General features: G+C 42.4%; 1 protein-coding gene across 37 annotated transcripts in view; it reads left to right on the top strand.

The window, feature by feature from the left end:
- Positions 1-6,647, top strand: part of NRCAM (neuronal cell adhesion molecule) — a 235,903-nt gene extending 229,256 nt beyond the window's left edge. For 20 of the 37 annotated variants that reach the window (XM_038752542.1, XM_038752548.1, XM_038752565.1 and 17 more), the window contains 2 exons: positions 3,783-3,794; positions 4,571-6,647. In XM_038752542.1, coding sequence (XP_038608470.1) covers positions 3,783-3,794; positions 4,571-4,808 — 250 coding nt within the window. In that variant the 3' untranslated portion in view covers positions 4,809-6,647. The remainder of the gene's footprint in view (positions 1-3,782; positions 3,795-4,570) is intronic. The other 17 variants (XM_038752547.1, XM_038752567.1, XM_038752550.1 and 14 more) reach the window with 1 other exon arrangement.
- Positions 6,648-13,434: the final 6,787 nt, after the last annotated feature.

Here is a 13,434-nt window from a genome sequence, read left to right on the forward strand (position 1 = left end):
GTGCTTCAGGAAAATGATCCTTACAGTGTTGTATAAATTGAATTTAATCTGTCACTAAATCCCGTTGATTCACTCTTCATAACATTGCTAATATCCGTCCTTTCTTCTCCATTCAAACAGCTACTACGTTAATCCAAGCACTTAGCTTATCCTGCCTCGATTACTGCATTAGCCTCCTCGCTGAGCTCCCTGCCTCCTATCTCTCCCCACTCCAGTCCGTATTTAATGATAGCATTTATTAATTATAGCATTTATTACATGCTTTACTATGTGCAAAGCACTGTTCTAAGCGATGGAGAGGTTACAAGTATTTCACTCTGCTGCCCAGATCATTTTTCTGCAAATCATTCAGTCCATGCTTTTGCATTTCTCAAGAACCTCCATTCTTCCAGTTGCCCATTCACCTCCGCATCAAACAAAAGCACCTTACCATCGGCTTTTAAGCAAGCACACTTCTTTCCTCTAATGCTAACCTGTTCACTGTTTTAGATCTTGTCTAAAGGTCTTCCGTGACTAGGCCCTCATTTCATTTTCTCCCAATCCCTTCTGCATCACCCTTGCACTTGGATTTTCACCCCTCTCGCAGCCCCACAGCACTTATATGCTTATCCATAATTTATTTATCTTAATGTCTGTCTCCCCCTCTAGACTGTAAGCTCGTTGTGAGCAGGGGACATGTCTACCAACTCTGTTATATTGTACTCTCCCAAGTGCTTAGAGCAGTGCTCTGCACACAGGAAGCCCTCAATAAATACAGTTCATTGATTGATTGATTGACTGGCTCCAGGCCAATGGAGGGAGAAAGAACAATGATTCCACTGATTTTACTGTATTTTCTGAGGTTGCCAAAAATAATAGAATGAAATCAGGGTGGTAAATCCAGGTACTTCATTGCAGTAGAAATTTGAGGCTAAAATGTTTTCAACATTGCTCTTCCTTAAAGGTACTTTTACATTTTAAAATAAATCAAAAACCTCAGAAATGATGCTTTTTTATTTAGAAGTCACATTATACTGCATGTATTGTGGTTCTTTTTCATGATGACAGTACACATCTTACCTTGTCATATTTCCAGCCATCAACCTGCTTTTGCAGAGCCACATGAAATCAAGGTCTAATAAAATAATATTACTTCTAATAATTTTCATCCTTGTGTCAATAAAATATGGTCCATTTTCAAACTGGTTCTCTAAAGCCTAATGACAATAGCAAAGATAGACTTCTTAAACAAAATAGTTAAGGGAATGCAATAACTGCAGATATTCTTAAAGACTGTAAATGTACTATCATAGAGCTAAATTTATCAACACTGACAGCATATTCTTTGTTCTTTAATGTTAATAATTCATATGTGTTATGTTTGTACAACTTTCCAAAATAACAATTTTGAATGTAATCTTTTGTTTTTCCAGTAACAGTATTTTCTTGACTTGTTAAATGGTGAACTTGAGTAATGCATAATCCCCTTGCTTCCACTAAATAATATGCCACATGGGGATTTTTTTTAAGGTACCAGGGAGAAAGGGCCCTTGTAGATTTCATTTTTAAATGATACTTAGTTTGCAGTGGACATACCAATGAATAAAAGTCTTGAGTAACTCTTGCCTTTAACTTCACTGACACTGCCCCAGCTTTCTTCTCTTGTTGCTTCTGGCAATAATAGATGAAGAAGTCTAATTCTTTTGACTTCCACGTTTATACAAAAGGGTTTCGGCTGCTTATTGAAGGATGTCCGTGGAGCCAATACACTAGAAATCCATTCATTTCCCTAGGTTCCCATCTCTATTTTGCAACTCCAGGGAAACTTGAACCTGAATTGGGCATTTAGCAAATCCAGAATGTGATGATCTAGGACAGGCACAACAATATCTGTCACTCTTGTTCATTTGAATTTAAAAAAAGTCACCATTCTATTTATGTCCTTATTTCTCCTATCTTAGGAGCGGCCTAGAATACCAAACTTTTTCTCTTTTGTCAGTGTGTTTAATCGGTGCAAAAAATGTCAGGATCCTACTTCCAGATTTGATTTTTACATCACCTATGCCCCAACACTGACTCCAAGCAGGTACATTCTGGCCAAAATTTGCAGTTTCCTTTGTTTCTTTAATTATACAGACAGTAGAATCTGCATCCATATAACAAATAGAAAAATCAAAGAAACTGTGCAACCAACTATGTAAGTATTTTTTTTAATTTTTAGATTCTTTCATTGTTAAAAACTGAGTCTAGATGGAAAAACCATGCATTCATTAATAACTTCAGCCATCCACCATAATTTAAAATGAACAACCCTATTCTACATCCTCCTACAGCATTCCTTATAATTACTGCACTTTGATTGACAACTCATTCATAGATCTTTCATACACAGTCATAGAACGACTATTCAATAAGGGGCCCCTTTTTATGATGAAATATAGCCTGAGTTACTCATATGAACCAATTAAGAAGCAGGCTATATTCAGCTAACGGCCCAGTATGATGATTTTTTTTGAGATAAGAGTTTGGGTGGCAAGTGATCAATAGGGAAGTTTGGCGAATCGACCTTGTAAACTCACTTTGCGAAATTCAGGTATAGTGCTACAAAATATTTCAAAATTGCATGACTACTTTGAATATCTCCCAACTCCTCTTCCCCAAAAACTAATTTTTACAATTTTTGTATTTCTTTTGAAGGGAGGAAGGGAATAAATTAAAAATATAAAGTGAAATTAATAGAATAACTATGTTCGCATATACGGAATAATAAAACATAAGACTAAAATGAAGCATTAGAAAAAAAATCGAATCAACCCATTCATTTTGAAAAAGCAGTTGGAAAAATCCAAAAGAAAGCATTTTGAAAAGCATTTAATCAGGATTCCTAAATATCTTCTCTCATTTGCTTATTTTGGATTTTACCTTGTCTTCTAATTTTCAAGATTCAGAATTAAATGTAGGTCACATAACTCTTGTGTATTATCCTATTTATCAAACACCCTTAAATAGTTGGACTCTCATAAGTGCTAAGTATTATCGATCCTGTCTTTGAAAAGAAAAATAAGCTAGTTACATTGAGCTATCACAATACTTTCATTTGTGACATCTATTACTCCATGCAGTTGGCTTCCATTATGGTTGTTGGGTTTGAAATAACCTGTCTTTAAAGTACTCCCATCCACCTTTACATTTGTTCATGGGAAAATATGTCTCCAAGATCCCCATTAGCACCTTCACAGGAGATTTCAGTGGCACAGATCTGGGAGAAGATGGAAGGAAATAGAGGAAAAATAGGGGAAATCTGTCCCTTCTCTAGGCACTAAGTATGGAACATTTTTTTTAACCTGTTTAAAGTCCAAGCAGAGCATTAAGCAGACTGGGTATTTGTTTCCAATTTCTCCAAAAAGAAACAAATCGATTTTCATTGCATTAAAATGCATTTCTGCCAATCTTTGGTACATTATAACAAACCTATAATAGAGAAATTTCATTGCAGTAAATATGCAAAGGCAATACATCAGACAACACAAAGTCTAAAATACAAAAACTAAAATTTTGATTTTCACAATGTAAATTTCCATCGTAACTTCAAAGAAGAGTCTGCATACAAGCATGCATTATGGGGGAATCAAGGGGAGTGGGAAATGAGGGAGATAAGGTCTTTGTCCAGATTTACGAAAATGTGAGCTGTATTCTATCAGGAAGAAGTTACAGTTCACTATCAGGATTTGGACTTTTCTTCTTAAGCCATTCTCATTTGTTGTTTTGTTTTTTCTGCACCTTATAATGGGATAAATGTATAGGTCTACCAAAAGGTAAGGTCAAAGTTTGCAAGTTTGTCTTGCGTTATGTAATAAAGCGACTGCGGTGTTTTATTTACTTTCTCTTGATCTGAATGAAACCATATATCTCATTTAACTGCACTCATTGTCATTCATGTTTTAAGAAATCTAAGGTATTGGCAGGGTTAGCCCTTCATTACACATAAGCTTTTTACTTCGGGAAAGAAAATTGTGATTTTTCCAAGACCTCTTTCTATTGCTTGTGATTGTTTTTAAGTTGCTTTCAAGTCAAGGAAGGCAATCGCTCATTGCAAAGAACATGCATAATAGACTCCATCTCCCAAATGAAGACTTCATGTATTATTATTATTGCAATTATTATTATTATTGCTAAATGCTTACTATGTGTCAAGCACTGCTCTAAAAGCTGGAGTAGATACAAATTAAATCAAGTTGGACAGAGTCCCCATCTCACATAGGGCTCACAGTGTAGTTAAGAGGGAGAACAGGTATTTAATCCCCATTTTACAGGTGAGGAAACTGAGACACAGAGAAGCAACTTGCCCAAGGTCACACACTTGGCAGAGGCAGGATTAGAACCCAGACCCATGCTTTTTCCACTAGGCCACGCTGTTTTCAAAACTTGGTGTTCAATCATGATTGCACGTGATTCTTATGGCACCGACTTCCTTTTAATATGGGGTTTATTAGCAGAGTTCAGGACATACGCTTGGAAAATCTAAATGCATGCTTTCTTTCACGTGTCTTTCTTTTTGAGAGCTTTAATTTGAATTTCTTATATTTTTCAGTGACGCCGAGGACCATAAACCTCTTAAAAAGGAAAGTCGGACACCTTCAGACAGAACTGTGAAAAAAGAGGACAGCGACGATAGCTTGGTTGACTATGGGGAAGGGGTAAACGGCCAATTTAACGAGGATGGTTCCTTCATTGGCCAGTACAGCGGCAAGAAAGAAAAAGAACCAGCAGAAGGAAACGAAAGCTCTGAGGCCCCTTCTCCTGTCAATGCCATGAATTCCTTCGTTTAATTCATGAGCTTCCAGCTGGTATCCCCTTGGTCCAGGATGCTTGGATTCCTCTTCTCACACTATGAACATACAGTGGGGAAAACTCCTTTCTATAGTATGTTTCTATTCTGAGAACAGAGAGTTCAAACTCATAACAAAGTGTATACTTAGAGCAGATTGGAGTACCAAATCAGAATTTGCCCAAAGCCTGATTTTTCATTTCAAAAGTACTGACACAAGTAATGTAATGTCAACCGGTAAATGTTATTTCCTCTTAAAGATACAGTACGATGCATGATAAATGCTACACATTTCTCAGACAAAACTGTGTATACTGTTAAAAAATGACAATACTTTGTTCTGCTGGCCTCGGCAGAATCCCTTAATATGGATTGTTTTCCTTGTCAAGAGTGTATTGTATTATTTTGAACTCCAATGTCTTTGTGGACATTGTTGTGAAATGGGTGATGTCTAGCAATCAGAAGTCTTTTTGACAATTAGGAACAGTGTGTACAGTATAGAATTGCATTTGCTGATGCTTACTGAAACTCTGTTAACTGCTCTTTGCTCCAATTACTTTAGACCCTTCTTTTCTATCAGGTGTTATGGCAGAACAGTGTCTTTTTTTACAGCATCTCTGTGTGGGATTGATTTTAGGGCATAAAAAAATGTGCATTGCAATGCATTTGGGAATTTGTACAGTCACACAAATGAGGGTTAGGAAACTGATTAAAAAAAAAAAAAGATTCCGGAAAATACAGGGCAAAATATATTCTGTGCCTTCATCCTATATGCATTCCATAATGTGCTCTACTGCTGAAGCAGTTAGTGCAGTAAGCTATGAGTGGTGAACTATCATTGCCAAAAAGGAGCTTTTTAATGAGCTGCACAATGGAAGAGATTTTAATTTTTATCAATGACATAAAGCGTGGAAGGTTGGTAATTCTTTTCTTGAGGACACACATGGTGCTTTCATGGCCTTACATAGTTTCTACAAAAATTGTTGAATGAAAATGTTTTACCAAGGCAACAAAATGTAAAATTTATTGAAAAAGTGTTACTGGAGAAAGACAATGTCCTGTCAACGGCGGTACCCATTACCTTTGGACATTGGCTCCAACATTTCGGAATGAACTTCAGAATTCAAGAAATCAGACCAATGCTAACAAGTTTAGTGGTGAAAGCATTGCACTTATTAAAAAATAAGCTACACATTTTCTCATATTCATGAATTATCAAAAGATTTACCTCCAAATATGAAATTATATAGCAACCTATGGTTGAAGGAATGCTGTTTCATTTGCCAATAAATTGGTTTTTCATAACTTGCATCAAGTTTAATTTTAAGTAAAGCTTTTTATATGTAGGTATTTTGTTGACCTTGTAAATACACTTAAAATGTAGAAGCTATATGCTTATAGATGTATTGTACAAATAAACATAGAGACAAAAAAGCTCAAGTTGTACTGTGTTAAGTGAGAAAGGTGCATGGTATTTTAAAGCATCTCTTTCAATATGGTTGGCTTTTTTTGCTGTGAAACAGAACTGCATATTCATGGAAGTTTTCCATAATATTACATTAGGTTGCCATTGCCTTGCAACTTTTCTGTAGCTCAGCAAAGCACAGTTAGAAGATCGACTTTCCTGCTGAAAATGTTTAAAAGGTAAAATATCTTCAGAGCATAGAGCGGAGTGGTTCTTCCGATTTACCGATGATTTTGGCAACAGGAGTATAGCTTTTACTCTTCTGCAACTGTCAATTCTCACTGTATCTGTGCATGAAGGGGAGCACATAAGCAGCCACACTCTGTAATAGTGCAGCAGGTTTTGTATTAAAATTAAATGTGATTTTCCAGTTCCTCTTTGATGTTGCACTGTATATTTCCTTTAAATCGGGAAACACTACACACCTGGGATTCCAGCTCCAGAAGAACAGTGAGGATGATGGTCCCTCATTTTCCCCAAACTGAAACCCTGGCGAGTGAATAGCTGTCCCCCAGAAGATGAGCTACCAAATTATCGGCTCTGCTTTTCCGTAAATCCCAGGCGTGAAGTGCCGCTAGACACCCACTCCCGACACCTCCAAGCTTCCCCACCCCCAGGAGAACCCAGCTACATTAGAGACAGGCTTTATTTCCTTCCCCAGTCACAGATCCAAGGTGAGACTGTCAGGATCATTATAACTGAGGTATTTGTTAAGTGCTCACTATGTGCCAGGCATTGTACTAAGCGCTGAGGTGGATACAAGCAAATAAGATTGTCCCATGTGGGGCTCAGAGTCTCAATCCCCATTTTACAGATGAGGGAACTGAGACATAGAGAAGTGAAGCGACTTGGCCAAGTACACACAGCAGGCAACCTGACCGACTCCAAAATATTACTCTCCTACCGTGCCGTCCTACCGCCTACCGTGCCCTCCTAAACTTAAGCGCTTAGTAAAGTGCTCTGCACACAGTAAGCGCTCAATATGTATGATTAAATGAATACACTACATCCCTCTCGCATTCCCTCCTTCCTGCAAAACTGTTCTGTCTTTCAAGAAAGACCTCTGGTCTTTAGATTGCCCCCACTTAGAACTCCCTCTTGAACTCCCTATCCAACTTTTTTTTTAATGGCATTTATTAAGCGCTTACTAAGTGCAGAGCACTGTTCTAAGCTCTGGGGGGGGATACAAGGTGATCAAGTTGTCCCACGTGGGACTCACAGTCTTCATCCCCAGTTTACAGATGAGGTAACTGAGGCTCAGAGAAGTTAAGTGACGCCCAAGGTCACACAGCAGACTTGTGGTGGAGCCAGGATTCGAACCCATGGCCTCTGACTCCAAGGCCCGGGCTGTTTCCACTGAGCCACGCTGCTTCTCACACGCTGCTGCTTCACGCAACTTCCCCCTTGACACACAAATCCATGCTCTCAACACCACCATTGCCGCTGAACTGAATCCTTGCTCCCTGCTGGCCCTCTGTCGATCTTGCACCACCAAAGAAGCATGGCCCATTGGATCGAGCAAGGGCCTGAAAGTCAAAAGGACCTGGGTTCTAATCCCGGCTCCGTCACTGGTCTGCTGTGCGACCTTGGGCAAGTTGCTTAACTTCTCTGTTCCTCAGTTACCTCAGCTGTAAAATGGGGATTGAAAACATGAGCTCCGCGTCGGACATGGACTGTCCAACCTGATTAATTTGCATCTACCCCCATGCTTAGTACAGTGCCTGACGCATAAGCGCTAAAGAAATACCACAAAAAAACCCCAGCCCCAGACCACCTCTATAAAATGCTTCTTTATCTTTCAGCACTCATGCTTCAGAGTGTTGTTGGCTGAAATTCAGCCACGATGTGTTGCCAGGGTGTCCCTCTTTCAGTTGTGATACATGAGCAAACGAAGGTTGTCATGTCCTGTGATCCCTTGTAACGCAGAAACCCCAGAGCCGACCAGACATATCCCCATATAGAGGCCTTCCCATAGCCAGGTAAGAAATGCCTAACTGGTTCGGCGGATATTATCACTGTCCAGGCAGAAACTGATAGGGTGCCGCTGCCAGGGGTCACCTTGGGTTTGCCGAGTCTGCCTATTCTGCTTCCTGCTTTTCCAGGGCAATTCATTCATTCATTCAACCGTTTTTATTGAGCGCTTACTGTGTGCAGAGCACTGTACTAAGTGCTCTGCTCTGGAAATGGTCTGTTCCTGTATAGTGCACGTCCAAGCTACTGTAAGTTCCTCCCGCTTTAGGTCTGGTGAGAGGAGTAGTCAGCTTTTCCATCTGGCCAACTGCTATCCAACAAAGTCTGGTGCTTCTGGGGCACTCCTGGAATCTATCGCTCTGCCAGCACTCCTTTCCCAGCTGTGCGCTGGCCTATTATCCCCTTTCTTAATCGGGGAAGCAGCCGTCTCAAGTCTATCCTCATGGTACAGGATTACCAGTTATCCTCCCAGAACACGCTGCAGAGCGTGAGCTTCCTGCAAGGCGCCCTTCAAGTCCCACCAGGCCGTGTGGGCCTCCAGGGGCAGATGGAAGCCTTTATCCCTGAACAACGGATCACCTACCTCGGGTGAAAAGCAATATTAGCTATGGGGTTTGGGCCGTTCTCCCGGAGGAGGTTGGCTATCTCGGATAGAGGCCCGTCTTCCAGGCTGTCCTTAACCCAGATGACGGCGTTCTCCCAGACAGCTCACACCACACCAGTCTTCCTTGCCTTTGTGGAATCCGTTGCTAGACAATCATTGACCTTTTTCGGTCAGTGAGACACGACCGCTGAAAGGGCAGGTTTGCCCAATCAAGTGTTTTCCTCGGGGTTATGTGTTGGATTGGCCCTCGTGATGCATTCTGCGCCTCCCTCAACACTTTACCGTGGGGGTCAAAGTCCCTGTGTCAGTAGCCCTTCACCCTGCTGCTCCACATTTCGGGTTTTGCCCTGATACGACGTGCCATAGTGGATAGAGCCCAGGACTGGGAGTCAGAAGGTCATGGCTTCTAATCCCGGCCCTGCCACTTGTCTGCTGTGTGAACTTGGGCAAGTCACAACTTCTTGGTGACTCAGTTACCTCATCTGTAAAATGGGGATCGAGACTGTGAGCCCCACGTGGGAGAGGGACGGTACCCAACCTGATTTGCCCGTATCCTCCCCAGTGCTTAGTACGGTTCTTGGCACAAAGTACATGCTTAACAAATACCGCAGTTACTATTATTACAGTGTCACAGAAGCAGCATGGCTCAATGGAAAGAGCACGGGCTTGGGAGTCAGAGGTCGTGGGTTCAAATCCCAGCTCTGTCAATTGTTAGCTGTGTGACCTTGGGGAAGTCACTTCTCTGTGCCTCAGTTGCCTCATCCGTAAATTGGGGATTAAGACTGTGAGCCCCACGTGGGACAACCTGATCACCTTGTAACCTCCCCAGCGCTTAGAACAGTGCTTTGCACATAGTAAGCGCTCAACAAATGCCATCATTATTATTATTTTTTTCATTCCTTGCAAAATGATGCCATGCCCCTTGCCCTCCATTGTGATCCCCAGAAGGGATGCTTAGTTCACCTGTGGTGTCTGCATCAGCTCTCCCAGGCCCCTCTGACATCAACATCTCTGGTACACCCCCAATACTCCAATCATTGGTCTGCCATTTCTTTCTCTACCAAGCCCCTGCCCCAACCGAGTAACCCTGTAATTGTTTTTCTACCAGATCTCTGCTTTGCATCTCCAATTCTTTCCTAAGTTCAGGATCAATAAGTATGCCCTATTCTTCCATGAGGAGTTCCCCCAAGTCTGATCAGTCCAAAGAACCCACCCTCCATTCTTCCGGGCTTGGTGATACGATCCTGGCTGACTCCAGTCAAATATCCTCCCACATTCAAAGTCACCCCTTGACCAGGCCACCCCTGTCCATCAGGGCCTTGCGTTCATGCGTTCTCATTATCCTCACTCCCACACTCAGGCTATGTATCCCAAACCATGTTTTTACCACTTCTTTCACAGCTTGGGCAAATCCGACCCCCACCAAGACCTCTTTCGTCTTGGGTTCTAACAAAGTCTTCCACAATTAGTCCTGGTGAGCAGAAGTCTATTCCACCATTTCTTGCTCTATCCTCACCAACAAACATGTGAAGTTATTCCAAGCTCCAGCCTCCCCGCTACCCGCCTACTCAATTCTTTATTCAGGGCTTTCCTCTCCTGCAGAGTTGGATTTTCAGTGCTTCCTCATGCCACAGCCACCCTCAAGCGGCCGTGAATTGGGGCGGATTGAGTTCCGCTCCCGAGGGTCATCTGCCCCTCATGCCTGATTCATTCATTCATTCATTCATTCAATCGTATTTATTGAGCACTTACTGTGTGCAGAGCACTATACTAAGTGCTTGGGAAGTACAAGTTGGCAACACATAGAGACGGTCCCTACCCAACAGCGGGCTCACGGTCTAGAAGGGGGAGACAGAGAACAAAACCAAACATCCTAACAAAATAAAATAAATAGAATAGATATGTACAAGTAAAATAAATAAATAGAGTAATAAATATGCACAAACATATATACATATATACAGTAAGCCCTTCCTACATTCCAAATCATATCAACCAACAGCAACCTCTAACATCTGGGTGTCTGATTAGCTTGTATCTACCCCCCACTTAGTAGAGGGCTTGGCATCATTATTGTCATTATGAGAAGCAGTGTGGCTCAGTGGAAGGAGCCCGGGCTTTGGAGTCAGAGGTCACGGGTTCAAATCCCAGCTCTGCTAAATGTCATCTGTGTGACGTTGGGCGAGTCACTTAACTTCTCTGTGCCTCAGTTACCTCCTCTGTAAAATGGGGATTAAGACTGTGAGCCCCACGTGGGACAACCTGATCTCCTTGTGTCCCCTCTAGCGCTTAGAACAGTGCTTTGCACATAGTAAGCACGTAACAAATACCATTTATTATTATCACTATACTTTTTAAGTGCTTACTATGTGTCAAGCACTGTTCTAAGCGCTTAATCAGGTCGGACACAGTCACTGTTCCACATAGGGCTTACTGTCTAAATGGGAAGGAAAACAGGCACTGGATCTTCATTTTCACATTCTAACCTATGTCGTCACACTCCCGAGTCTGTGAACTTTCCAATAGGCCACACCGCTTCTAACCTTTTCCATTCTCCATTCTTCCACCTGCCATATTTGCTGTTCGACTGTGGGCAAGTTACTTAACTTCTCTGTGCCTCAGTTTCCTCAACTGTAAAATGGGGATTACGTTCTTGGTGTTTTCTGGGTATTTGTTAAGCGCTTACTATGTGTGAATCACTGTTCTAAGCACTGGGGGGATACAAGGTGATCAGGTTGTCCCACGTGGGGATCACAGTCTTAATCCCCGTTTTACAGATGAAGTAACTGAGGGTCAGAGAAGTTATGACTTGCCCAAGGTCACATAGCTGACAAGTGGCTGGGTCAGGATTCGAACCCATGACCCAAGCCACGCTGCTTCTTGTTCTCCCTCCTACTTAAACTGTCAGCCGCACGTGGGACAGAGCCTGTGCCTGACCTGATTAACTTGTATCTACCCCGGTGCTTAGTACTTAGTGCTTAGAGAAGCAGCGTGGCTCAGTGGAAAGAGCACGGGCTTTGGAGTCAGAGGTCATGAGTTCAAATCCTGGCTCTGCCACTTGTCAGCTGTGTGACTTTGGGCAAGTCACGTAACTTCTCTGGGCCTCAGTTACCTCATCTGTAAAATGGGGATTCAGACTGTGAGCCCCCTGTGGGACAACCTGATTGCCTTGAAACCTCCCCAGCGCTTAGAACAGCGCTTTGCACATAGTAAGCACTTAACAAATGCCATCATTAGTATTATTAATTACAGTGCTTGGCATGGAGTAAGCACTTATCAAATTACATCACTATTAAAACAGTTCACTCCTTCAATCATATTTATTGAGCGCTTACTGTGTGCAGAGCACTGTACTAAGTGCTTGGGAAAGTACAATACAATAATAAACAGTGACATTCCCTGCCTTCAACGAGCTTACAGTCTAGAGGAGGTGACAAAATTACAAATGAATCCTCCCTTCAAGGCCCTACTGAGAGCTCACCTCCTCCAGGAGGCCTTCCCAGACTGAGCCCCTTCCTTCCTCTCCCCCTCGTCCCCCTCTCCATCCCCCCATCTTACCTCCTTCCCTTCCCCACAGCACCTGTATATATGTATATATGTTTGCACATATTTATTGCTCTATTTATTTATTTATTTATTTTACTTGTACCTATCTATTCTATTTATTGTATTTTGTTAGTATGTTTGGTTTTGTTCTCTGTCTCCCCCTTTTAGACTGTGAGCCCACTGCTGGGCAGGGACTGTCTCTATATGTTGCCAATTTGTACTTCCCAAGCGCTTAGTACAGTGCTCTGCACACAGTAAGCGCTCCATAAATACGATTGATGATGATGATGAAATGAATATAGTTACAGCTATGTACATAAGTGCCATGGGACTGGGAGGGGGAGCCAGCCAGGGCGAGGAAAAGTGGAGCTTAGTCTGGGAAGGCCTCCTGGAGGAGATGCGCCTTCAGTAAGGCTTTGAATTGCATTAATAGAGAGGATAGAGAGGAAAGGGTGGATTTTCGTGATTTTGTGAAGGTGGGACCGACAGGATCTGGTGACAGATGGAGTCCGTGGGTTGAATGCGAGGAGGAGGAGGAGTGACTGAGACAGGAACAGGTCAGGATGAAGGGGTGCATCGCCATAATGGAGCGGGGGTTCCACAGGCCGCACTTGGCAACAGCTGTAGAGGCAATAGCGGGGGACGGGAAAGTTTGAGGGTTTGGATGGGAGGGATTTGACAACATGGCTTAGCGGACAGAGCATGGGCTTGGCAGCCAGAGGACGTGGGTTCTAATCCTTCCTCCGCCACTCAATAATAATCACAATATTGATGGTATTCATTAAGCGCTTATTGTGTGCGGAGCACTGTTCTTCATTCTCCACTTGTCATTCATTCAATCGTATTTATAGAGCGCTTCCTGTGTGCAGAGCGCTGGGAAAGTACAATTCGGCAACAGATGCACCAACACAGTCTAAAAGGGGGAGACAGACCAAAAAACAAGTAGACTTGTCTGCTGTGTGACCTTGGGCAAGGCACTCCACTTCCCTGTGCCTCAGTGACCTCATCTGGAAAATGGGGATGAAAACCAGGTCCACCCCC

The sequence above is a fragment of the Tachyglossus aculeatus genome, chromosome 10, assembly GCF_015852505.1.
Source record: "Tachyglossus aculeatus isolate mTacAcu1 chromosome 10, mTacAcu1.pri, whole genome shotgun sequence".
Lineage (NCBI taxonomy): Eukaryota > Metazoa > Chordata > Mammalia > Monotremata > Tachyglossidae > Tachyglossus > Tachyglossus aculeatus.